This window comes from Melanerpes formicivorus, unplaced genomic scaffold, assembly GCF_026170545.1.
Source record: "Melanerpes formicivorus ecotype bairdi unplaced genomic scaffold, bMelFor1.0.p_v2 SCAF_16, whole genome shotgun sequence".
Classification (NCBI taxonomy): domain Eukaryota; kingdom Metazoa; phylum Chordata; class Aves; order Piciformes; family Picidae; genus Melanerpes; species Melanerpes formicivorus.
In genome coordinates, this window is record NW_027142368.1 from 8,158,813 (window position 1) to 8,185,865 (window position 27,053).

Genomic DNA, 27,053 nt, shown 5'->3' on the forward strand with positions numbered 1-27,053 from the left:
TTAAAAAATACTACCAGTTGGGTGAACATAGCTGGAACTTTGATGGAAGAGTATTATCCAACAGCTAAATGTTGTTTATTATCTTCCTTACCTCCACTGCTTTTTCCAGTTTTCACGCTGTGGTTGTCCTTAATTTTGGTTTAATCTTCTATACTAACAGTTTAATTGGCATAGGTTTTCAGTTCTTCTCACATTTGGAGACCTTGACCAGCTACAGTTTTATTGAGAGGTATACAGACACAACCCCCCCAGGCATATTTTTATAGTGCATTTATTAGTGTAATGTTTAATGCTTCCACAAGAGGCAAAAGATAAACATAATTTAACCCAGGCACAGAAAGAAAAAGCAATTTTACAAACATCCCTACCTGCACCCATCTTTTTCAGAATTAGATTCTAGCTAAGCAAACAGAAAGGATTTAGCCACAAATAAAGGGCGGGGGGGGGAATTGTATTATCCAGTGGCAGACCAAATGCCTCAAGTTTGCTAAATAACAGAATGGAAGAGCATCACTAGAAATCGTTCAGATGTTGTAACAATCAAATAACCATGATTCACCATTTTAGGTGAAAGTGTAAAATGCTCTGAGCTAACAGATTTGAGGAAGACTTGAATAATGTCAGAACCTTAGCACCAATGAGATTATGCTCTGAAGCAACATTCACTCCAGTTACCAGCTACAAGGATGTTCTAAGCTGTGGCATAACCAGGCCTGATCTCAGCACTGTTGAGGGCAGAGGGGCAGGAAATCAACAGCTGCTTTGTCTTGCATTGGAGTTAATATGTACAACATTAATTCAGGTATCAGTAACACTTCAGCACTGAGCCTGTCCTTCATTGCACATATATCCTAAGACTGCAAGTTATTTTGAGCAGCTGTACGTTAGAACAAAAGTGTAACTGTAATAAAGATGCTGAAATATAAGAACAGAGCTTGAGAATCAGTAACTTTTGCCTAGTTAAAAGATTAACAAAACAGATGTAGTAGTGGAAGCTTGAAAGGGTATTGGTTTCCCTAAATAACACTATTAGCTTAATTCATCCTTAGAAGCAGCACAGAGGGAAGCACAGAAAGCAGACCTTGTGGTCTCAGCCACTGGTGTGCTATTGTCAAAATCATCTATCCATCAGCTGAATGCTGAATATTCAAATCCAATTTTGTTTGGTTTTTGTTTTTTCTTTGATAAAAGCTACAGATATATTAGAACCTGATGTTTTGAGGTAAAGGAAGGCTAAAAAAGGTATTATACATTAATTTTGTATAACATTAAGAAAACTAAGAAAGAAACCTTAAATGACAACAAAAGCAACAGCAATCTCCAGGTGAAACAATGTAAGTAAAGCAGTGTTTATCAGATAGAAGTATTTAAATTCTTCAAGCATGTTGATTATTTAACCTGGATGCAGACACTTTCCTCAGGTAAATAATGTTATGTTGATAATTTATTAATGAGTTGTACTAATGACAACAAGATGTCCACATTTTATGCAGCTAAACTGTTTGAATCACTGGTTTCAGGCTTCATCCTAAGAAAATTACACTTGCCAATCCTGTTAATGCCTTATGTGAGCTGCTAAAGTTTTTAACAGTGAGACCAGTAGGTATTGTTGACTAAGAACTTTGGACAATGTTCTTATCATAGAGCTGAGCAGCACAGCACTGTTTCACATTATTTTTAGCTACACAAGGAATACAAAATCTAGCACTAGTTGAACACTGCAGACATTAGGCTAGGGCACAGAAGAGCTAAAGTCAAGTCTCCCACTGTCTCTCTGCAGCCTTAGTTTGAATGGAAGTCTGCAGTTGCTGCAGCTCCCTGTGTGACACTGACTTAGTGTAATGCTGGCTGGATGGCCCAAATTCTGCTCCCGTGCCTGGACCTCTCTCAGAGCAGCCTTACTGCCAGGCTGCTTCGTAAGGGTCCTTAGATTTAATGTCTCCTACAGGGCTACCCAGCTATTAAAGACAATAGGGAATTAATTCCTCTTCCTTTATTTGGTGCTATTTCCCTGCAATCACCATTCAGGACAGCAGGTACTATTAAATAAAGTGTCCTTATAGGTATTGCTCTGAACTGTCACAGCCTGAGGAGAGTGTGTGTGCCTTCAGGGTGTTTATACATTTATGCCATTAATGAGTTGTTGGGTACTGGTGATGTCAATGCTGCTACATCTGACTGCATTTACAAGGGAAGTGATAGTGATCATCTCTTGAAAGGAAGGATGTATGTGCCCACCCCCTGGGAGACAGGCTTGGCCTTAGAAATACAGGTGGCACAAGACATCTGATGTAGTAAAACATGCATGGTTCTAGGTCTAGGGAGGCTTGACTGGCTAGTATTCACTGTTTGCTTTTTATGCACTAATTCTGAATTACTGATCTGAGATGCCTATTCTCCTTAGGTATTCTCATATATACCCCGGTCTCTGACCCTGGACTCAAGATCCTAGCTAAGAGACTAGGCCTTCAAATGAAGTAGTGCAATGTTGGACTTACATACATCAACATTCTCTGCTGTCCCTAGCCTCAAACCCTTTTTTTGGTGTGAAACTAGATGCAGCTTCTGCAATACACAGATGCTATCTTGGTTTTATCTTTAATCCTTTCCGAATGAGCAGTACTGCAACTTACAAACAATCAAATGGAAAAAAGAGTGACAGCGCTAAGTGTTCCAGTAGCTGTATTTTACTAGCCACTCCGTCATAACTAAAAAGTTGAACATGACTTGAAATGACATAGTTCAAGTGGGCTAGCTTCTGTATAAATAGTCAGTTTGACATCTCACTCAACTGTAATTGACTAAAATACAAACTAACAAATGTGTAAAAAGATGTCAGAAGTAGGACCAGAACCCAGGTCTGGAGTTTCTACCACTGATAAGAACACTTCCTTTGTTCAAGTAAAAAATTTCTTTACGTGCAACCAAAATTATCTGCATAAATTTCCAAGTAATTCGAACTGGCATGTCCACATATTCCCATTATAAAGCATTAAAAAAAGTGCTCTCAACTTCCAAGGCAAAATTCTCATGATATAATTAGAATCTCTCAAAATGTACAATAGCGATGATCCTGACAGCATGTTTTCTGTTTACTAAATTAAAAAGCATTTATCTGCTGTTCTTCAGACATCCTACATAACAACAGGAAGTAATTAATTAGCGACTAAACAAGACTACCAGATTGCATTTTTTCTTGGTTTCCAGTGTAACTGCTGAAACACAAAGATTAAAAACTCTGTCAGAACACCTTCTGGAATGAAAGGGTAGCCTCAAAAATATGCACCTCATACAAATTGCTAATGAATAAAGAATTTAACTTGGAATTGCTAAGTGCTGTGATCGCTGCTGAGACTAGCAGGACGAATCCAGGTGCATGTGTACAGGCAGCAGCTGCAGAAGGTGTGTTTCACAGATGCACCATCAATATTCTCCGTTGTTTTCCAAGCTAAAATACAGTGCACAGCTAAGACAGTATGATGCAAATATTACATGATTCTGAGTTTGCATTTATTTACAGCAATCTTACAAAGCTTTATGTTTGTAGAAACTGAAATTTACTGCATGAGAATAATGCAGTAAGAGATAGCAGCAAATTCTCTTTACCTTCCATAGATTCTCTGTTTTCCTGGATACTGTTCACTTGTCTTGGTAGCATCAAAGACAGACAATTTGGTGTTAATTAGGAATTTATCCTGCTTAGGATTGAAATGTTCTGGTTTCTTTGAGTCTGTAACTACTTCGACAGAGTAGAAATCTCTTCTGTTTTCATAGCATCAGACAGGAAACTAAGTTCATTGCACAGCGTCTCATACCTGAAGGCCATCCGGATCTGTGCAACATTTGTCTTTCGAATGTCATTTCCCTCAGGCCCTTCTTTACAGTAATTCACCCCTAAGAATTTCTGCTTTTCCTGTGAATGGGATGAACCATGAGAAGGAAGAAGTCAGTTCAGCAGCTTTGATTTATTGTATAACTGAGTCTTTGTTAGTTGAACAACTCTAGTGCAAGTGAAAAGAGCTTCAACCAGCTGACCAATGTACTTTAGAGTCTTAACCAGCTTTAGAGGTTTTACGGCCAAAGTTTTCTATATAAAATTGTCTGTAATATGCTCACTCTGGTTTGCTAAACCCTTTGTGCTAGTCTTCAGTCTTCACTACTCCATCTTTGATGCAAGTTCAAAAGGAGGCTTAGATTTCTTTTGTAGGTCAACATTGCATAAGAGGAAAATGAGTAGCTGTCCCTAGAAAATATTGGTAGTAACACCAGCTCCTGAAGAGTAATGTTTAAGAGAGACAAAGTAAGAGCAAATGCTCTAAAGTAAGTCATAGAAAAAGCCATGGTGTATAGAATTTTGAAGTCAGAAGGGAATTTAATCTAACCTGACTGCCTATCTAAACCAGAGTATTTTCTGTAGTACTCCCACGGAAAAACAGGTCTTGCTTACAATAGCTAGTTTTTCACTCAATGCAAGATGGTGAAAGGATATCACCCAGATAATTGAAGGTTTGGGACAGGAGGCAGAACTGACCATAAACAGGCACTTAGTGTCTCTACATGCTTTGGGAATGCCAAAACAAAGCTAATGAGGAGAAATGTAATGCTAATACTTTTTTTAAATGTAAGATTGCAGAGCAGATTGTGAATATTTCTGGAAAACAGGATAGGGATGTGCACAAATACATCACATAAGCAGCTAATATGGAATTTTCATACTACAGACAGTTTCTACTTGCCCTGAAGAGAGACTTGGTTTCAGCCATAATTACCTTATCTGACAATCCACTCTGTAGTACGCTATTTCTTGCTATTTCACACAAGTCACAGGTACTTAGTTTCCACACCTGGGCTGCAATAGCATATTCTTCCATGAGAGCTTCCTGTATCACCAAAGATGTTTAGTATTAAATTATATGTAAGACAGATGTGAATGGAGATATGTACTCATTAGTAATTAAGGAATTTCTATATTATCTGTAAACAGCTGTGAAAAATTAGAGGTTTAAGACCTTAACATCACAATTACTAATGAACAGAATTGTTGATTTAGTTTGGGTTTTTTTCAGATTTCTCAAAATGACTGTTAAATAATTAATAGGCACTGGGTGTCTACTGTAAGAGATTGAAACCTGCATCCAGTTCCTTAGAGGAATTTATTTCAAATGAGATCCCAGTGTATATAAACACTTTGGAGGATCTAGTCACAAATATTTAATGAATACCTACATAGATAGCACGGATGTTTCTCACTTCTGACCTTCCACACAAAGAGGTTGGGTCTGACTCTAGTGGGCTGTCACAACTGAGTGTCTACCACACTCTGAGTAACTCCACTTCTGCTGCATTACATCCATACAGAAAACCCCCACAAAAAAGTTGTCTCTTCTAGAAGACATGTCATGGTCCAGGACCAAATGTGGGTGGAGCACACCAGCGCTCAGCTTGTCCTCAGAACACAATTGAGCAGTGTACAGGCCACTTCTAAGGCACAGAATGTCTCAGAGGCAGTGTAAACCTCAAAATTTGACCATCAAAATGAGTGACTGGGCATTTCTGTCCTGCCGGGCCACTCAAGGGCAAGAATCAGTTTCAGTTTGCTGAGCAAACTGCTCATACATCAGAGATTGCACGTTGTGGGTTTGTAATGTACTTCCCCAGATTTGTTAATAAGGAAACTGGACTTTCCTGGCTCTCTAGAGGATTGTTTATGAAGGCTCAAACCTCCCTTCAGCCTCATCCTTCATTCTATACTTCCAACAGCCAACACTGGAGAGGCAAGAGTACAAAAGAAACATAATTAGGAAATCAGACATTTCCTTCTGAAACCTAACAGTGAGTAGTGGACTGAAAATGAGGAAGAATAATGAATGAAGTGACTGAAAGACATGAAACTTTATATCCTAGACAATGGTATAAACCAGCTTTCCGGTCATTCTGGGCCTGTGTGGAGCTGTTGCCAAACGGAAAGATGAGTGTTTGCTGCAAGGCTTACCTTTGTATAATGGAACTGCATGGGGTCATCTGTGGAGAGAGAGACATGAAGTCCCTTATGTAGAAATTCCCGTAGTGGATTTTTTGAGTACTCCAGGAACAGGCTGTTGTTACTAAGCGGAGACATGGCAATGGGTATTTGTGCAAGATAATAGAGATACTGGAGGACAGGGCTCTGCAAAACAAAACAATCAGTATTTAATAGTACCATGAGATAATGAAAAAAAGGTTTTCCCTTGGATAAAATGGAAACAGCATTGCAGAGGAGGGACTAAGATAAAAAAAAAGGCAGGTTGACTCTAAAATTACTTCTTCAGAAAATATTCTGAAGACTGAATTTTAGACATTACTAATCTTATTTTAATAAAGTTACATTCTTCAACATATATGTCATCTTCTTTTCTAAACATGGTGACCAGTATTATGGCAAATTAGTAACTATGTATGACTGTTAAAGACACTGTGTACTTTCCCCCAAAACCTGAAAGCCAGAGATATGTAGGAACTGCTGAGCAAATCGTTATTTTCAAAACTGCAGTCCAATAGGTAAATTTTTGGAGCAGAAATAGTTTTAATTTATTAGAATTCCTGTGTTGCTAATGTAAATAATCTGTGGTCACCTCATCTTTGTTACTATTTCTAGCTTAGCCAAGCTGTGAATGTTAATAAGGGCCTTTATTATTATTATTATCTGCTGTGCCAAGTTACCACACCAGCAGGAGAGAGAGAAGAGAATGCTTTAGTCCAATACACTCTTAGTACTTCTCTGTCTTGGTCTGATTTTAGGAATTGCTGGTTCTGAGCATAACATCAGACAGGGTTTTAAGTAACATTTTTTGGGTTTGTTGGATATCTTTAAAAAGAGAATGTTTCAAGCATTGAGAAAGTTCAACTTAAAAAGAGCTGTTTACCAAGGTTTATTGTAAACTTGGTGCAAGCCTGCCACCCACTGACCAATTATTTTAATTACAAAACAGTGGCTGTGGGATGACTTAAGTAATGCATTTTATCCTGGCTTATCACTTAATGTTTGTCCTGTCATAAAAAAACCTCCATAAAACATTGCTGTGTTATACAGCTACATTAATTTTCTTGATCAGGTGACCCCAGTTACTCTTTGTAACTTTGATCATCTTTGTGTACCTCCTCTGACCTCACTCAAACAGGTCCATGTTTTTCTTACATTGGGAGCCCCAGAGCTAAACATAGTATTCCAGGTGGGGTTTCTGACCAATTGAAGAGTTACTTGTGCCTGGCTAAGAAAATTAATTTTAGGCTGCCCAGATAATGTCAATGTGATGACTGCCATTTGAATGAGTTACTGATGTCTAAGCAAATAGTGCTTATGTTAGATGAGCAAGATTACCTTCTTCAAGAGCAATCCATGAGAAATGTTGTCTGCTGTCAGAAAGGCTGATACAAGGTGTGTGATAGACCCAGCTTCTCCACAGTGAGGTCGAAACAGAAAAGTACACATGCCTCTTTCCCTGAGGAGATTAAAAGCAAGTTCTACTGACAAAAACTGCACTAGTTTATATATAATTATCATTAGTATGGGAACAGTTAAAAAGTCACGCATTCTCATACAGTATGACATGAGATTTAGTCAGGCCTGTCCATGGGCTGCTCTGGGCATGTCCCTCTACCCAGGCCCCTTCCACCACCTGATATATTTGTGTCTTCCTTCTTTCCTTACCCAGTTACACCTCATTTAACAATTATTTAGGTACTGTGTGAACAGTTATTGAACTGATTTCAGTTGAGGGAAATAGCAGATGGAAAATTACGTGAACACATGCAACCTGTGGCTGCATCATTCCCAGATTCAAAATGAAGGGAGAGATGAAACATACTGCCAAGGGTTAGCTAACTATCTAGTCTGATGACAACCTGCCTTCTCACCAGGTTAAGTGTAGCATAAAAACACACTTTCAGAGGCACAGAAGTGAGCAAGTGTGTGAGTTATTACACTAGACTTCATACTATAATTTCTAGAACTATTTTTATTTACAAGTATGGTGGGCTTTAGGTTCTAATGGACCCTGTTGCTCAGTGTCAACAGATGTCCCATAAGTACTTGAAATTCTTTGTTTTAAACATCTCCAACAAGGACTGCTAGAGTAAGGCAGCCCTAGGATGTATATTTAGTAATGTTTCTCCTGAAAGTGGATGTGAAGATGTAATCTGTCCTTGCTGACTTTGCTAATACTACCAAAAGTATGTTCTTGTCATGCACTGGCTGTGGTGCCTCAAATAATCTGTATGTTAGCAGGCTGAAGGGTTTCATGGATTCATTGTGACACAAAATATTTAATTATTAGGGAGATTTTCAAATAGTAGTGAAATGCTCTTAAAGTAAAATAAGAAACATGAAATTCTGACAGAAACTCTGTCTTTGGAAATGAAAAAATCATGGACTACAGAGAACTGGAAAGGAAAAGAAATTGGGAGTTGGAATAACTTTGATATCTGCTGTACTGTGTTCCATTAAGGAACTGAAAATAACAGTTTATTGAAGGTACAGGGTAATCTAAGGTGGATGTTTTTATTATGAGTTTCAATTATATAGGATAGTAAAAGAAATGCTTGAAGTAGTTGTGGGAGAGAATATAATTTTGATTGTTAGCTTGGATAAAACCTATTAAAATTACAAACCTGTGCACCTCCTACAAGAAAATCTCAAAAATCTTACTCTAAAAAATAACGAACCAAATCCATGCCAGGGAAGTGATGACACCATATTGTCAGTGGACAACTTCACTGTGCCTCAATTTGAGTCAGTTGTGCAGATCACTCAGTGAGTCAGGAATGTAAACTCAAGTTGAATTTCATGCTTTACTGAGCCCCATAACAAAATCTGCTTTTACAGTCATGATCTCCCGTTCAGTGTCATAACTCCCTGCATTACCTGCCTAGACATTGGTTTGAAGAGTAGTAAAAGCTGAATGAGTCAAGAAGCATGCTAAATTAAGGTAGCTAGATGTGCAGTTTACAAGTAACAACAGCAGCAGCCCTTAAATCACTATTTCACTACATAATGTTGTATCTCTTAAATTACCAGGAGATAACAAGCTACTACCAGGTACATTATGTTTGGAAATCTACCATGAATCCAAGCAAAGATGAACAAGTCAGTTCTGTAGGGTTTTGTTTGATGTATTCAGGTGTACAGCATTCACAAAACAAAGATACTAAAGTCTAACAAGAATATTAATTTGATGACTTTACAAATTCTGAGTAATTAATTTGAATTAATTTTGCAGTTAATATTTTCAGAGTAACTCATGTACTCCTCTTGGACTCTAAAATAATTTGAAATCATCTTTGCTTCAAAAGAGACATGATCTAGACACTGACCCAGACTGAGACCAAGATTATTGATTTTTCTTTCTGGAAGCTTATGAAAGGAAAATGACTACTTACTTCCTAAGGTTGTTTAGCAACATGATATTCACATACATATAATACAAATAATAGCTGTATGGGGGATTCTTCTCACTGGTCCAGAGGTCAGGGTTAAGACTCTTGTCTGAGAACATGTGGCCGCTGTGTTTGGATTCATCATCAACACTGTCAAAGCCAGTCACCTGGTGGGAGAAGAGATTCACAGAAATCAAGTGCTTTCAAGAAGCAAACTTTAGTGTTACTTACTCTGACTTTATGAGTTGCTTGTACAAAGCACCTAGTCCTCATTCCACATTCCTCATGCCACCAGTCCTGCTGCTCTGCCCTCCTACAGCTGTGCAGACAGCTGGAATAATGTGTTCTCAAAGGAAGTGTCACCCATTGTTTAAATTCTGAGACGAGTAGGAGGCCCAGGTGCACAAAAGCCTTCAAATTCCTGTGGGTGACACATGCCTTTAAGATTCCCTCAGATCCCCATTGCAATCCTTTGCATTGACCTGTTTTGTTATTTGAAGAGCAACTGAAGAACTCTGAGGCTTCCTGGGAGCCTCTGGCCTTATCTGAGGCATACTCAGAATTGTCTCTTTTAAGCACTCCTCAAGCAGCTACATCCCCACCACTCTCCTGAGGACCTATACAATGCTTCCCTTTGGCTGCCTCCATTTCGGAGGCCAGTCCCAGGGACAAGTTCAAAGTACACATCCCTAGATTCTGATGTTTCCTCTACACAGGAGCATGTGAACATTTTCTTGACCAATCTTTATAGAAATTATTACTGAGAGGACAAATAAACAGCTGTTGAGCTGTTTCACTAGAAATAAACAGCAACTATTTACAACAGGGCCTCACCCAGGCTTTTATTAAAATGTATGTCATGGCTTGAAAACAATACAAGTAATCTATGGAGGAGGAAGCTTTTTAGTGTCTGGAAACAGCTGTTGACAGATAAACTTTATGAGTAGGAGAGGATCAATTTCCTTAGAGACAGAAAATCTAATCATACTTACATATTTCAGGAAAAGGTGCAATTCTTTGTGGTCTTGGGGATTGATTGTTGCTTCAAACAAAGGTACAAATATGTTCTCCAACATCTTCCCAAAACTAGGCAGAATATTTTTTGATCTAAATATGTCACTGAAAGGGAAAAAAGACACACAGTTGTGACCATTCTTTAGTCAGCCTATGTTTTTCCTCTACTTCCATGTTTGTTTGGGGTTTTATTTGTTTATGTTCTACAACTTCAGATCCACCCAGATTCAAAAATTAAGTTTATGTTAGGGTAGAGGTTGTCTCTGTGCCCTACTTCCTGCACTGCCTGGCACTCTGCTTCATCCAGGCTCTGCTGAAGCTCCCAAGTGCTCCAAAAATAGAGACAGCCTGCAGGGGTAGATTGTCTCAAGACAGTGACCCTTTGCCTTACAGCAATCCAAGTACTAATAGAGAAGATAAAGAATTATCCCTTATGAAATAAGTCTGATTTTCAAAGTTGTAACTGCACCATATTAGAGTAAAATGTTCTGCTTTAGCAAGCCTTGCAGAAAAGAGCAACAGTACTTGAGTGTGTGATAGTACTTCCTTAAAGGTAGGGCTTAATGAAAGCATTGACTCCACCATCCATGCAAAAATTGCTGTGTTAGGAATTAAAGGGGATACTTTTTTCCTAATGAGAAACACACTCTGAGGTTATGAACAACTCTGACAGCTCCTTTCCCTACTCACATTCCAGCTGTGAAATTTCAAAACATGAAGGTCAGATCTGAATTACGTAGGACTGTATTTACAATATATAGCATTAGAAAGAAAGAACCATTTAATTAAGTCCCAAAGGCTGCTTAAAAACAAAGACTGACTGACTTAAGTTTGCAAATCAACAATCTGGGTTGCATTTTCTAGTTCACTGTCATTTAGTCACTGATTTTGAGGAAGCTTGGTGATAACAGTTTCACAGAGCATTTTCTACTCCTTTATGGGAAAAAAAAGTTGATTTATTCTCATTACTAAATTATATTTTACCTTGCCCTTGAATGCAGCTTAATTTCACCCCCTTGTAATTTCTGGGTTTAATATCTTCAGACTTATAGATAATTCATAATAATTTTACATAGCTTCATAAAAAGTAGACTCAAACCCCATCTCCTCTCTTCCAGCCCCAGACTGTCAGGGAAACTGCAGCAATGGTCAATAAGTTTCCCAGGGCATTGCTTTTAATTAGAACTACATGACAGCTCATAAACCATCTAAAATATATGAGGAATTAAACCACTGGTATGATTTTAAACTTTTGAAATTACCAAGAGCTCCTGATTACTTACTAGATTCTGGGAACCTGAATTATCCAGCGCATATTAGGGGAATAAACTTTATGCTTAATGAACCATTTTGCCAAGTTCAGCCATTCATCTGGAGACCGTCCATAAATGGATAAGCGAGGTTCTGTATACTGGTACTTACTTTCTTCTAGTTCACGGGCTACTTCCTATTGAGTAATAAATATATTTGCTTTAATATGGATACTGAAGATCAGTTACAGCTAGTAATATATTTATCATTGTATTTTCCTCAGACCAGACATTGCTGCATTGCCACTTTTGAAAGATAAAGGGACTCTTGTGTCTGATTAACCTATTCTTTTATTTTAAGCATCTAAATATTCCACTAGCAACCCATCTCAGTTATCATTTGAATATAACTAACTGTAACACCTAGATTTAGAGGAAAAATTCTTGTACAGTTATTACATTGTTAGACATATGCTCAGAATTGCTGAATCTGAATCAAAGTATTTAAACTGTAGTAAATGACTACATAAAATACGCAGACCAAGGGAGAATCTTACCCAGAATACATGGCAGTAAGTAATGTTAAGGCTATTAATTTTAGACAAGCACTTCTATAGATCTAAGTACTAATTCTTTTGTTACAAAAAATTAATTTGAATCCTGTGCAGAAACAGATTTAAGCAGAGGTGCTTCCCTAGTTCCTCCTTCCCTGGCAGCTACCACTAACCGACTACATCCTAACAAAATATTATGCCAGTGAATTGATCTTTGGCTGCTCTTCATTCATTTGAAACTACACACAACGCTGCTTTAAACTCACACACGGATTACATGTATGAGTTTCTAAATCATGAAACTATTTAGAAAGCAACAGTGGATGAATTAGCAGAGGCCCATCTTCAACTAATAGCTAAAGTAAGCACAATAGTTGGAATTGCTTACCCACAGTGTTAGCTCCAGATACAATTATGACCACAAGTTTTATAAACATTCATTTCTCCACAGCTGGGAAAGCTTGAAACTTATTTACCTTGACCATACGTGCAAAATATTCACCACCAATGTAGTTCTCAGTTTTCAAATACAAGTCCCTCAGCTCACTGGCACCAACTGGATTGTACTTGGAATTGAATTTGTCAAATCGATGAAATGTTTGACGACCCTGAAGGAGGACCCAAAACCAAATAACCATGAGTTTAAGCACACACAAGAGTTTATAAATTAAATTGCCTAGCCATAACAGGCACAGAAAAGAAAAAGCCAATCCTAACTTACTTCAAACATGACAAGTAATGCATGAGGTCAAATTCTGATTTAATAATGTAGCACACAAACTGTAGAAACCAGAATTTTACATTTAGAAAACATAGCTTTTTCGTGTTTATTTTGTCATTTTAATAGACTTACTGCATGGACATCTAAAGAGTCTACAGTGAGGTCATAAGGATCCATATGAAGGCTTTCAAAAACTTGCTTTAAAGTAATCTTCTTGCCTTTTTTCTCTGCAACGATCCTGTCAGGCTCCGTTTGATATGTGTGCTTAATAAACCTCAGTAAGTGTTTCTGGTTCATGCAAGCAGCAGCATGGATATGAGTATCAACCTGAAATCAAAAGGTTAATCATGCTTATCATCCATATTGATGAACTTAAATTATCAAATTGTCTTTGTCACTGACAACAATGAATAAAACCTTCTAAAATATTCCTTAAGTACCAAATGGATTAGTGCCTAAGGAAGTCAAAATGTTTCAGAACCCTAAGATTTTGAGTTTGGAGGAATTAGTCAAGAAGCTGAACTACATATAAAATAGCCCTCAATTAATAGTTTCCTGTGTATCTAAGAACATACCCAACAGGTTAATACATTATAAATGCCAGCCACAGAACCTGGGTTCAGATTAAATTCAGTAGTTCCTTAAAGAGCACTCTGATCCTTTAACATCCTTTTATTTCATCCATGATTCAATGATGCCTTTCTAGCCATAGGCTATAGTTACAACCATCCTCTCTGACTACAAGAGCTTGACAGGGAATTCTCAGCTATTCCCAAAAGCATAATTAATTTTTCTATTTCAGCCACATGAAACATCCTAGGTCATCAGAACTGCAAAATGTCCACCTGAGAGATTTTGTCACTGTTTTTCCCAAGTTTAATTATAACGCAGCAACACATAATGCTGACAGATTTTTTCATGTATCCTCACACACTAAAGGAAGTGCAAGCTTCACAGAAGGTCTGAGAGAGTAGTTCTTCAGGGCTTTTTTTTTTTTTTTCTTTTATTGCTTTTCTTCTGCTCAGAAGCTTTTGCTGCTGTTTAAGCAGCCTATGTTAGAACACAATCCAAAGCAGCAACTGATGCGATGTAGGGGGTTGTTTGCTGATTTAAGCATGGGCAATTTCTTAGGTGCCTCCAGCAGGTATGAAAAACAAATCCATTGCAATTCCTTGTTTGTGTCAGTTAGTGAGATGTTTTCTCTGAATATGGCTTGCAGTAAATATCTTGTCCAGGGTTACACAAAACTGTCAAGTTAGAAGTTGTGTCATTGCCGCTTGAGGCCTACTTGAGTGAATTAGCTAATAGATCCTCATATCCATATGCTTAACAGATAAAAGCGTGAAATTCATTACAATTTACCTAACAATCCATCTGCTTCTAGCCTTGTGATAGACAGGGATACATTCAGCAAACACTTGTTTAGCAGATTTTGTACTTGACAATTTATTAACACAGTTGTAGCAAACATTCAGTAACCAGCACTCTATAGGGAAAAGCCAAATGATTTTTGGATGTACTAGCACTAGCCAAAACACAATAAGAAAGATTTAAAACACCTGAAGTTACAAAACAAGGTCAGTGTCTTCCAGTTGCACATAGAAACAAGGCAAAATGGACCTGAAGTGGTTCAAACCACCAGCAACAATTACTGCTTTGTGAAAAGTCACCTCTCAAATGGAAGCATTAGCTTTCCAATGACTTATTTGTAATGAAAGGGAAACAAATGATGGAGCATAACACTGCTACTTCTGTACTTTGAAGTGAATGCAGCTCCCTTGGGTGTGAATATGCCAGGAAATGAAATGACCTTGATTCCCCTACTCCCCTACCTATCTCCTAATTACATCCCAGTGTATCTCAGAGGCAGGTAAGTCAAATTACAACCTTTTTACTTCATATTTCACAGACATTTTTACCCAATAGTGATGGCAGCATTAACCCTCAGTTCAGTTTCTGTGGGAGGTCTTTTTTCCTTCCAACATGTATTTAAACACTTATTTTCAATATGAAGTGAAATTTTTATCCCAAAATCTATACAGCCATTCCTGCTACAGACAGTCTGGTGTGACTTATGTACATCAAAGGAGAAAACTGCACTTGACTGTCTTTAAATGAATTAAAACCAATTACATCTCCATGTGGATATTTTTATTCTTAATCCAAGTGAACTTAATTAACTCTGTTTCACTCCTTTAAAGCAATCTACATACAACTAAGTCCTTTTGATTCTGAATAAGTAAACAGATGAGTTTAGCATAATCCATTTAAAACACTCACATTCAAATTAACTTTCCTGGAACATTCCTATGTAGAAAAATGTTAATATGCTTAAAATAATGTAATTCAGTTGAGTGGTATGCACATGCCACATCAGGCATACCATCCACACCTCAGACAAGGAGAGCAAATTTGCTGGAACTCCTACCAGAAACAAAGTCATGCCTTTACTCCTTTTCACACTTACCTTTCTCACATTATAAAAGTCTCGATGAGGATTACTCTTCAGTTCTTTAAATTCTGACATTTCATTTAACATCTCATGTAAACTAAACTTAGATTCTAAAAAGTTAAGCCTCCGATGACAATATGTTTTCCTGTTAAAAAAACAAAACACAACTGTGACTTAAAACTATTCATATTTCAGGTTCAGAAACAATTTACTGTGAAAACTTTCATGCTAATTAAGACCAACACAAATCCATTCTTCTTATCCTACTGGTTAACAAATACGTAAGTCAATATCCAATATGATCTCAGAACAAAACTAGTAGTGAAACTTCAAATAGAAGTCTACATAACTGCATTATGTTCTTTAAGTTGCTCAAGTACAGCTATCACTGTATCTGTGCATAAACCGAAATTCTCCCAGTAATGATAACCAGAGAAACCATGAAACTTGCTACTGCTCTGAAACTATGCCTCCAATAGAGCAATTGCCTCACATGTAGCAGAAAATCTGTAATCTCTATTTACTCACTGGGGGGGGAATATTTTCCCCAAAGTTTATTTGCTGTTTCAATGTGAATTTAAGAAGCCAGAATAAGATGAAATGTACTTTGGAGATTTACACCTTAAATTCCACTACTTTTGTGCACAAATACATTTTTGCCAAAATAATTTCTTGTGCTTTTCTTAGACAAATTGTGTGGGGTTGTTCCTGCTTGCCTACTCCTGTCTTACCTTTCATCTCCTGTTGTTTTTCATTCTATTTTTAGCCAATGACATGGTTTTTCTCTTCACCATCTGTCAAATTCCTAATGCATCTACAATAGTTTTGTAACACTCTTCATGTAATAGCCTTCTTTGTTCTGCTTTATTATTAGCAATCCCTCCTCAATGGGACACATAGCCCATCATGTATTTGAAAGTCTGATTCAAACATGGTCTCACTATACCTGATACTAATCAAGACCCATTTGCCCCCTTCAGGAAGTCTTTGTTGGATTATACTATTATTCAAGAGACTTGAAGACAGAAAAGTAAGGGTGACATTTCACCAGTTTAAGAACAGCAAAGACTAAAGAACAATAGAGTCTTGATCTCCAAGTGGCCCCACATTTGATAGGTAATCATGCTCATTAATGTCTTATGCAACAGGATTACTGAAAAGACTTTTTCCTTTTGGTATTTATCAGAGTGTGAATCTGCCTGTGAAAACTTAACCTGAAGAAGTGAAAGCAGCAGGTGATTCCTACTGCATTTGCAAAGGTGCATTCAAATATGTCCTACAAAGGCCTTTCTTACTTAGGGCTTCCTGAAAAAGACTTTTAACAGAAGCTCTGGAAAAGAAGGGTCTTCAGTTTTCTTCAAGTTTTTCTTGCATGCCCTTTAATCTTCTCAGTATCTCTCTCGGAATATAACAGACTGAAATTGAAATGAGTTTATCCATTGCATAGTATAAACAAGCACAGTCAAGCTAGCTTTGATTTGGAGCAGAAGTGTTGGTAACTCTGGTAGAAGCGTAGGCTTTGCACTTCCAAATGTACTGAGGGAACGGGACAGTTCAACACATCTGCTTTGCCACTCTCAGTGTGCAAGGAGACATTATGGTGCAGGTATCAGGCACATACTTAAAGGAGAAATAATGCATCAGGCGTGACTAACTTGTCACATTGGAAGTTATCTCTCCAAGGCAGAACAACTAGGAATGCAGTGCTGACAGACATTGCAGATGGTTCAGAACAACTGTCCACATTTCTACTTTCTTCCATCCTAGGGAGGATTAATTTATTTTCCTGGTGTTTAAACATGAGAAGCCTTGATGTTTCCAGTCCTCAGCTGGGAAGTAAATTAGAAAACTGGATGCACATGTTTTCATTGTGCACTGGGCAAGGACACTGCTTTGTCAGGAGTGTGTCAGTGACCATGCCAGAGTTGCTTATTTCTGGCTTTTAGAGACTTCCCAGGAGTTTGATGTTTCTGGGAAAAATAAAATTTTAAAAAATTAAAAAGACAAGGCTCAAGTTTCAATTCCTATGCCTCAAGAAGTTTGGGTCAGTTTTGACTGGAATGGGAACATCTGTCTAATTTTTTGCCTTTCAGTTAACTACTTCTCATTTTGCTATGGTTGATACAAAGAAACTAAAGAAATTAAATATAGCTGGGGAGGAAGGGATTAAGGGGTGTTCCCTTTTAAGTCACTCCATGATGCATTAACGTTTGAGAACAGCAAAACAAAACATAACTGCAGAGTAAGTATGTTGAGGAATTAAATATCACAAAAAATAGAAGTATTAAATTAAAGGTAATCAGCAGCCCGAAAGGGCAAATAAAGAAACATACGTTGGACCATCTGCAATTAGAGCAAGAACGTGGCTCAGGTCAAGGGTGTAGGTCTCCAGGTCAGGATATGGCAGACTGTGAGGCTCATTGAGATCCATCATTTCCTTGTTATCATAAACAAAAGGAATGCCACCTTTTATCTTGATAATATAATCCAAATTATCTGGAGCATCATTGAGATTGTAAGGATCTTCATTTTCTTCTGGGGGTGAATGGAAATCTGGAAATAAATTTACATTACATTTAGAAGAAATAGCTTAGACAAGAGACAAGATAATTACAAAAAGGACTTTCTGCTTCTATAATGTTTCATTTCTAACATCTTAATACTTTCAGTAAAATCACATTTTCAGTTACTATAAAAGATCTGCTGTTACAACACAGCTTTATTCTGCCAGGCTTTAATTGCATTTCCTCTTTCAGCTAAAGGTCTACCTTAATTCAAATATTATTAGAGTTCTCTGAAACAATGTATAAATAGATTTAATACTATCCTTCATTAATGAATGATGGCACAATTTTAAAAATAAGTTTCCAGAAGTATTTAAATTAGGGAGAGCTGAGAGTACAGCTGAAAATTTTGAACAACAAAACAGTTGTTGACATCACTCACCCTCTCATTTTCTTCTCGCCTTCTGACTCACTGTAGTAATTTTGGAAGGTTGTACTTAAGCACAGAGTAATGCTGCTGTTCTCATAGTAAAACATCAGGAAAGAACAGGCTGTGCTTTACTACTACACTTCTGCTCTTCCCACAGCCCAATGAGCTGGGCTAGTGCATACACACTAGGATTGTTTCCTCTTCTCTCAACCACTACTGAATATGATTGACTCATGCAAGAGCAGGAAATCATTAAAAACTTGGTGCCTTTCACTCTGCCCAAGGCTGTGGTTGGTTTGCAGGTTTTCTGGGAGTTTGCTTGCTTGGTTTTGTTATGTTTAGATTGATGTTTTTTCATTTGCTCTTTTTGTTTGTGATTTGCATTTGGTGGGTTCTGGTGGTCTAGGGGGAGGGGGTGTTGCTTTTTATTTGTTTGGGGTTTTTTTTTTAATAAAATGGCTAAATGCAGAAGCCAGAGATAGTACAACACAATTCTAGTTTTCCCCTTTAGCCTTCTGATCATGATTGGAATCTGAAAGTACCAGAAGCACAGTTGAGATTTGTTCACAACTGTTTTGTAATTCCTTTATAAAATTACTATTTTTTTTCTGTGTATCAGGTAAGCACACATAGTTCTGTGAGGTTCAGCTTATGTGAACACTCAAACATGATCTGAGTGGTCGTCACTTCTTTTACAATATCTTAAAAATGCAAGTGGCATAAAATAATTCAACTACATTTATGTCAACTGAACAACACAGTTTTGTCATTGAGATGTCTTTTCCCTGTTCAATTAAGCCAAGACAGCAAAGTAGTTAACCAGTCCTTTTATTCACCTAGAGTACCTGAATGTATGTTATAAACTGACACCATTCTTATCTCTAATTCTTGTAGCCAGGTGGGGATTGGTCTCTTCTCCCAGGCAACCAGCAACAGAACAAGAGGACACAGTCTCAAGCTGTGCAAGGGGAAGTTTAGGCTTAATCTTAGAAGAAAAGTTGTTCACAGAGAGTGATTGCCCATAGAATGGGCTGCCCAGCGAGGCAGTGGAGTCAACATCCCTGGAGGTGTTTAAGGACAGACTGGATGAGGCACTTAGTGCCATGGTTTTGTTGATTAGATAGGGTTGGGTGATTGGTTGGACTTGATAATCTTGGAGGTCTCTTCCAACCTGGTTGATTATGTGATTCTGGTATTTTACTTTTATGTTGTAAGTTTAAAATCATAATTGTAAAGCAGTTACTAACCTAGTAATAGGTTGGAAATAGCTCCTTGGCAGATATTCTAAATATATTTTTCCTGTCAAATATTACTCTTTTGCTGTCTAAAGAAGGCTTGAAAACATGTTAATTTACCCTCTTTCAACCACTGTGCTACATGGTTATTGATTTAAAATGTCACTTCATGGCTGAGAATACATTGCCAACAACATGGATACATACACAGTAGCATATCTGTGCAGACTAGACGTTGCCTCTCACAGGCTAATCCAAAAACTAGCAGTGCAGTTTAACCTACTAAAGTTTTCAAGACAACACATCTAAATGACAAATATAATTTGTGACATATATGGTGGGAAATATATTCAACCTAGTAAGCCTTGCTGAGAGATCAGTTTACTAACCCAGGCAGAATGCCCAACAAAGTATGACTATACAACTTCCAGTCTTGACCCAGTAAGGGTACTGTGCCTATGAAATTACTGACTTAGGCCAATAAGCAAGCCCGATCTATATTGTCCTACAATTTGCAATATAGAGGAGCTCAATCCTTTTCATTTCCTCTTACTTTTGACATCTTTGAAGTTTCAGATTAGACATAGGATTTGTAATTTAGGTCCTTGAGTGATTTTCCACCACTTGCTAACAGAATAAATTTCAGTAGAAAAGACATCAGAAGAGATCATCACCCCCCCAAAAAAGTAATAAACTAACTTACATTTACTCCAGCAGTTCATGGGTTTAACTCTAGTTAAAAAAGAAGAACAAGGATATTCACCTGGATGCACTTCATCTTCAACCTTCCATTTTTCATTTTGCATGCTACACAAGTACTGAGATGTTATTCTCGGGAAGCGATGGTAGGCAAGACGTGAATACTTCTCTCGAATGAGAAGAGCTTTCACCAGGCTCTTGGCAGCTTGTTCATAATCATCAACTGTAACCTGAAAGGAAAGCCCAAATAAATACTGACGAAAATAAAACCAGTTTTAGCATCAAAGTGAATCCTCACCAGTAACAAGGAGACTGAGTTGTTAGAAATGTGCATGTGTGTGGCTTGACCATAAAAATCCTACCCAACATGTCAGGAAGCCAATGGCTGAAACAAAGTCCAAATACAATGAGCAAAATAGATCTCCCCCCCCAGATATTACTCATTTATTTAATGCCTGAATGCATTTTCAGCGATTCAATGCAATTTTTCTTATAAAAAGTCTAAAATTACCTGACCTTGACTTTAACTGTTTTGCAAATCAATGTGCTTACAAAGCAGTTTACACTTTGTTTCAAGGAGCCTTAATATACTGGCATTTCACACTTTATACACATTAGTTGCTTCTGGTTGGGGTTTTCTCCCCACCTCTAAATACAGAAAGGGGTGAAAAGAAAAGAAAGAAGCAACAAAAAAAGAAAAGAGGAAAACAAAGTTTCTTACCCCTGCACAGTAGTCCCCACTAATAGAAACCCTCTGAAACTCAGGTACATCATATGGCACTTGGACTGGCATGAAAGCACTTGGAAGAACTGGTGTTGCAGGAGACAGGATAGGATTGGCTGAAGGTGACTTCCATTCCTGAGATGGAATTTGTAATGACAAAGACTGGGATCTAATCATCTTGAAACTTTTCTTCCTACGAATTCATGGTATGAAGCATAAAATAAGCATAAAGGATTAAGTATAGCAGAAAAAATAAATCATCCCTTAAGAATTTTTACAAATTAAATTTCTCTTGCCACAGGAAAAACGCTAGCCACAAAGCATTTGTCATTTGAGCTATTCTTCTGTGGCATTCACCCTCCACAAATACCATAATGTATAATCACCGTAAGATGTCCTAAGATTGGTTTTGTTTTGTTTCTTACAAGTTCAGTTTCAGCAAGTCACTGTACAGAAGGAAAATGGGATCACTGTGCTTAGTTTTAGTAGGACTTGATTCATAGACACCGATAACATCAGATTTCATGAAGTGTCAGGGATGGTTTTCAGTTGCTGTGCTATTACAAACACTTCTTCCCAGGATTTAAAATCTCATCTAATTGTCACACAAGACTAGTGTCAAAAGTTCATGTATTTTCAGTCAGTTAAACTTGTAAGAAAAGGATGAGTACACAGTTAGTCCTTAGGCAACGTCTGATGAGATGTGAACAAAAAGCCAGGGTCGGTTGGCAGAGTAATAACATAGCATGACTCTGTTAGGCAAGTCCATTCCTCTCCTCAGTGCATTTTAGTGGTGAACCCCCTTTTTTTTTTGCCCTTTCTGAGAGCAGAACTGAGAGACAAATCAGCTAAAAAAGAATGCTGTGTTTTTCAGTGAAAAAATTGTAACATATATAGTGAAAAGGTTCAGTTCAGCAGAACATAAGATGATTTCCCAAATTAAAAGTGAAACTCAGTAGTTTAGGGGGAAAGGATACACCAAACAGTAGTTTGAATGAAAGTGCCTCATTTTTCCTTCTGTGCTTGTTTATGTCTATGAACATGCCAAATGGGAAACCCTTGCACTGGCACAATTCAAAACCAGAAGTCTCAGCCTGTATCATCAGCACGTTGTATCCTTCTGTTCCAGGGACATGATGCCCAGCATTTTACTGACCTTAGCTTTTGCTCTGAAAGGCTTCTTGCTTTTTGAAGTCTGTACACATCCACAGCATTTGGTGCCAGACTGCTGCTGAGCTCCCATCATTTTAGGAAACAGTCTAGCCAGTCCACTGAAATTAAGATACTGGAACAGTCTGACACCAGAGTAAGGTCTCTCTCATAAAAGAGAATCATAAACCAAATCAAATTTAGTTTCATGAGTACAGCAAAGGTGGAGTGTAATTTGTTTTAAATCATCTTTATAAACCTCAGAATGTGCACTTTCATGGCTGATAGTAGTTAGATTTTATCTCTGCAAGGGAAAGAAACCTGTGAATAACCTCATTATGCCAATACCACTATTCACCTTCTCCCTTGATGTTAAATGTCAAGTCTTTGCTTTCATCCTTTTTTTTTTTAATCACAGAGAGTAAAAGAAGTATCATACTGTTCCCCTTTTTTGCTGCATTAAAATTTTCCATTTCTCTGAATGAAACTAGAATAAAGGGAAGGGGTGGGGGGCATGACAGTGTTTCTTTTTCTGGCTTTTTACATTAAAGTAAAAACAGAGTTCTGTTCACTTCTACCCAGCTATACTGCTTGTTAAACTTGCATAAGTAATACCTATTCTATTGCTGGAAACTCAGCCGAGAACATCTACAATCCAAGTTCCTTAGGCCCATCCCTACAGCTTATGCATAGCATAGAAAGACATCACATAGGTGCACTTGGTACCTATGTTGACTTTTCTCCTGAAGTAGTAGGAGATAGAATGTTACTTGCAAGGTATTTCAATCAAACCTTTAAAAAAACAATTTTCCACTGAGAAAACAACCAATGAACAAACCTTTTGGCCGATTCCACAGACTGTTGTTCTGCCAGTTCCTTCTGCAGTTCCCTTTCCTTGGCCTCTTTCTGCCCAATAGGGCAGTCTTCAGGCACAGTGAATAGTGACAAGGCATCTTTGCTGTCTTCTTCTCGGAGAACTTTAGCAAATACCTTCTCTGCTAGAAGTCGCACGTGCTCATCAACCTCAGAGATGTTTAGCTTTGGAAACTGTCTGGGCATCTCGGCTAATAAGGAAAACAGTTGACAAAGTTATAACTACAAGAACAATAAATGAGAGAGTAGGAATGGTTTTTTTGGGGGTATACCTATCAAAAGTAAGAGCTGGGAGCAAAAGCAGAATGAAGTAAAACTGCTACAGAGAACCTAAACTGGACCACAGTTTAGAACTGGTATCCTTTAAGCATCTTTACTTACAGAGTCATGCCAGTTTGTCAATGAGGAACTCCTTGTCGTACTCATGAAAATTCTTTAGCTATATAGTACACCTTTGTCAGTAGATTCCCCTTACTTGCATAATCATTCAACACATTATACTGTAAAGAGACTGTTGCCTCTTAGCTGTATGTACTTGCACTGAACTTGGAAATCACAGTTCACTCAGTCGCCTCTCGTCTTGCTTGCTCAGTGACATCAAACCAATTTTAGAGACGAGCAAATTAGAAAAGAATGTTACCCATTTCTACCTCACCCTGTTCTGTCCCCAGAAAAGAAAGTCACAGAGCTGCTGTGAAGTAAAATGATTGCACAATTGAAGTAAATATGGTCTAGTTAACTCGGTGTCTTTTTATTTTGTAAATGATTTCAGTATTTAATATCCTGCCTTTGAATCGTGTGTGGGCAGCAAACAGTAGATGTACTTTAATTTCTACTTTTCATATAAATACTACTTCTCAAAAAAACCCAAAACTTAATGTTTAAAATTTTTATTTAAGCAGCCCTTCAGCACAAAATACTTCCATTTTGGTTTAGTAGCACTACTGAAAATACAATCTTTAGTGTTTCTTCTGTAGTTTCATGGCTTTATTTATATTTCACTCTCATACAACCCAAAATATTAATTTTGACATATCTGGTAGCATTCTGGAGAGGAATACAGTTCTGGTAAGCTACTGACCAGCATTATTTATTATGTGCTGTAAAGCTTTTTGAATGCCTTCAGTATGATGGCGTTTCTAACAAATAAGATTAAATTCATATTACATAAGTTAAAAATAGCAATGAACATGTCACAACAAACAGATCCAAGCTCTGACAGCATGTGAAGTCCAGGTTCAAAACTGGCATTTCAGAATCCATTTTAGTTACAAAAATGCTAATATGCAAGATAGTATTCAATTAAATAACAATGTATGCTGTAAATCAGTATGAAGCATGGCTGGTTTTAATTACTCATGGCATAACTTATCAGGGCCTTCATAAAGTATTTCTGCAAGCATGCTGCAAGTTTCACATGGTGATATGTGATCCTTTTGATATGTGATCCTCTTGTTTTCAGCCTAAAAGATTCTAATTAACGTCCTGTTTCCACAGTTGCTGTGAGAACACTTTTGCTTTTATTCTAAGAACAAATCAAGCATGAAAAGGTGTCAAGGGATATATTGGACCTCAACATATTAATTTAGTGATCACCTACACTATTTTGCATGTATATTTTCTAAGAACCAGCTTACAGCCCAGTGGAAAAAATGTGGCTGGTTTTAAAGAACTGACTCTCTGCAGTTTTTCTGCCTGGAGAGTATGTTTTGCAGGTAGTACTGAGTCGTCAAAAAATCATGTATAACTACATTTAAAAAAAAACACAAACATATATACACATTTCGATTAATTATTTGATGACAATACACTTAATTAGATTCAGTTTCTTAATTTCAGCCCTCAATGAAGTCATGGGAGTCTTTCCACTGACCTCAATGAGCACAGCTGTCAGCAACAGTAACTGCCATACATACAGTTGTCAGCAACAAGGGCCTTCTGGGCTCTTCAGCCAGGCAAGAACAGTCTTGATAGTTACTCAACTATAGTAATAGTGCTAGCAACAGTTGCAAAATGTGGACTAAACCCGTTGGTACTTCTGCTAAATTAACAATTTTTCAGTACTAGCTGACTAGGACAGGAAAAAAAAAACAGTTGGTTGTATATTTAGCAATGGCTAAGCATTTTCCCAGTATAAATGAACTCAGAGAATTGTGAACAGAAACAGAAATGCAATAGGAAAAACCTTGAGTGAGAAACCGTACTGTGTTTTAAATCATTACAATGAGATAGCAAAGAGTCAGAATCTATAGAAACAAGCAAAATCCTCACTTGAAGCCAAACGGTTTTTTACTTTCTTACAGAGCCTGATCTCTAATTCTCTGCTTAAGCAAATAAAAGTCTAAGGCACAAAATACTCTGAAAGGTAGACTCACCTACATCATTGCTAGCTTGTGCCCCTGAAATTAGTTTAATAAACATGAAATAGCCGTGAGGCACTTTATGCAATATTCATGCGAGCTGAGCCATCCTGAACTGGAAGAAAGATGAGTGTCTTCTATCCATTATCCTCCTACAGAAGTGCTGCCCTTTAGCCAAGGTGAGCGACAGCTAGACATGTGAACGGGATGGGGAGGGGGCATGAATGCCATCCAGCCACCACCAAATGTGCTTTTCCCAAACATCGCACTCACAGAAAGGCTGCTTTGGTTACTCAGTAGCTCTGCACCTTTGCGGAGGAAAGCTTTTTCTCCTGAAACGTGCCGCGTATGAACTGCCGGAACGATGATTTAAGAAGCAGTTACTGATCAGCAATTTAGCGCGCCTGACAACACGCCAAGAGAACAGCACCGGCCGCCGCCTCGAGCTGCCGCGGGCGTTCAGCTGGTAGCGCGGAAGCCGCATCCCGGCGCCGTGAGCAGGTGGGGCAGGGCCGGGCCCAGCTCCCGCTGCAGGAGCCACGGGGATGGCTGCTCGCACTCCGTCCCCGCCGGGGCGGCGGCCAAGGTCACCGCCACCCCGGGACAGAACTATCGCCTGCTTCGGGACTTACCTAGCGCCCCAGGGAAAGCCATGCTAGGGCAGGGCCAGGCCCCGCCACCGGCCCTCTCGCCGGCTGGAAGGGCTCTGTCAGAAGCCGGCGGCGGGGAAAGGGAGGAGCTACCCCCACCAGATGCCGCCGCTTCTCTCTGCCGCATTCACCCGCTAGCTAGCCGCCCCAGTACCGCAGTGCCGTGCCGCCCTTTCCCCGGCCCTTTATGGCCGCCGCGGGCCCCGGTCAGAGGTGCCAGCTCGCCGCGCCCACAGCCCAGCAGGGACGGCCAGCTGCCTCCTGGGCGGCAGCATCACAGGCCGGGGCGGCTCCGCAGCAGGTGGGGCCGCGGGCAGGCGGAAGGAGGACGGCGGGAGTGGGGTGCAACCCCAGCCGGGCACGACGCCAGTAGAGGGGCAACAGCCTCCGACGGGACAAGAAGAGGCTGCCCCGCCCGCTCCGCCCCGCCCAGCACCGGCGCGGGGGGCTAGCGGCGCGAGGGGCCGTCAGCGGTGGTGGTGACGGGGCGGGGTGCGCGCCCTGTCCGTACCTCTGTGAGGGGACGCCCGCTCAGGGCGGCGGGGCCGTGGCAGACGCTGTCCGGCGCCGCTCCTCCGGCGGCTGCACCTGCGGCGACGAAAGCGGAGGAGGCAGGGACGGGGATGGTGCCTCCCCCAGGGGGCCAGGGCCTCGGGGGGAGACGGAAGATCTGCGGGAAGCCTTCCTCCCTCGCGCCGCGGCGGCCCCTTCCCCGTCGGAGATTCAAGACCGAAGCCGCACTGTCACGCGTCTTCTGGCCGGTGTGGGAGGGAGCTCCCCGCTGCGCGCCACCCGGCCAGACTCCTGCCCGCCTCAGCTGCGGGACGAGTGCCGCCTTCTCAAGCGCTTATTTCAAAACTCCTCCTCAAAAAGCGCTTTAATGTAGAGAACTTTGATTCGAGAGGAACGTCCTAGACGTGTCACTCTAAGTAAGTTCGCTGACGATGTCTAGTTATCAGCAGTGTTTGCAGCAATGCCCGTCTTGAAGCACAGCGACACGGCTCAGCTGCTCGTATATGTTTAAAAA

General features: G+C 39.2%; 1 protein-coding gene and 1 long non-coding RNA gene across 8 annotated transcripts in view; one reads left to right on the forward strand and one right to left on the reverse strand.

The window, feature by feature from the left end:
* Positions 1 to 257: 257 nt before the first annotated feature.
* AMPD3 (adenosine monophosphate deaminase 3) lies at positions 258 to 26,616 on the reverse strand. Of its 4 annotated transcripts, none has more exons than XM_068147998.1 (15): positions 26,538 to 26,616; positions 22,982 to 23,207; positions 20,992 to 21,187; positions 20,335 to 20,500; positions 17,736 to 17,955; positions 15,418 to 15,547; positions 13,083 to 13,277; positions 12,706 to 12,837; positions 11,709 to 11,872; positions 10,404 to 10,530; positions 9,415 to 9,578; positions 7,358 to 7,478; positions 5,993 to 6,166; positions 4,770 to 4,880; positions 258 to 3,913 (listed from the first exon to the last, which is right to left on the reverse strand). In XM_068147998.1, the coding sequence occupies exons 2-15, from the start codon at positions 23,200 to 23,202 to the stop codon at positions 3,737 to 3,739; spliced, it is 2,298 nt and encodes a 765-aa protein (XP_068004099.1). In that variant the 5' UTR covers positions 23,203 to 23,207; positions 26,538 to 26,616; the 3' UTR covers positions 258 to 3,736. The 4 variants fall into 4 exon arrangements, with proteins under 4 accessions (XP_068004099.1, XP_068004098.1, XP_068004100.1 ...); XM_068147997.1 differs by lacking the exon at positions 26,538 to 26,616 and adding an exon at positions 26,009 to 26,306; XM_068147999.1 differs by lacking the exon at positions 26,538 to 26,616 and adding an exon at positions 25,650 to 25,835.
* The window catches only part of LOC137445874 (uncharacterized), a 47,293-nt gene continuing 35,761 nt past the window's right edge, over positions 15,522 to 27,053 (forward strand). The window contains exon 1 of one of the 4 annotated variants that reach the window (XR_010988517.1): positions 15,522 to 16,518. This is a non-coding gene — a long non-coding RNA (uncharacterized lncRNA). Of the gene's footprint in view, positions 16,519 to 25,466; positions 25,556 to 25,751; positions 25,878 to 26,551; positions 26,956 to 27,053 lie in introns of those variants that run through there. The other 3 variants (XR_010988516.1, XR_010988515.1, XR_010988514.1) reach the window with 3 other exon arrangements.

Bases quoted from the DNA above. Each gene is read 5' to 3' on its own strand.
- AMPD3 (XM_068147997.1), bottom strand. From the start codon at position 26,153: ATGCGGCAGAGAGAAGCGGCGGCATCTGGTGGGGGTAGCTCCTCCCTT. The intron at 12,838-13,082 runs GTAAGTCTATTA...GTCCTCCTTCAG, and splicing joins ACTCTTTAGATGTCCATGCA to GGTCGTCAAACATTTCATCG. The intron at 6,167-7,357 runs GTAATCTTGCTC...TTTGTTTTGCAG, and splicing joins ATGGATTGCTCTTGAAGAAG to AGCCCTGTCCTCCAGTATCT.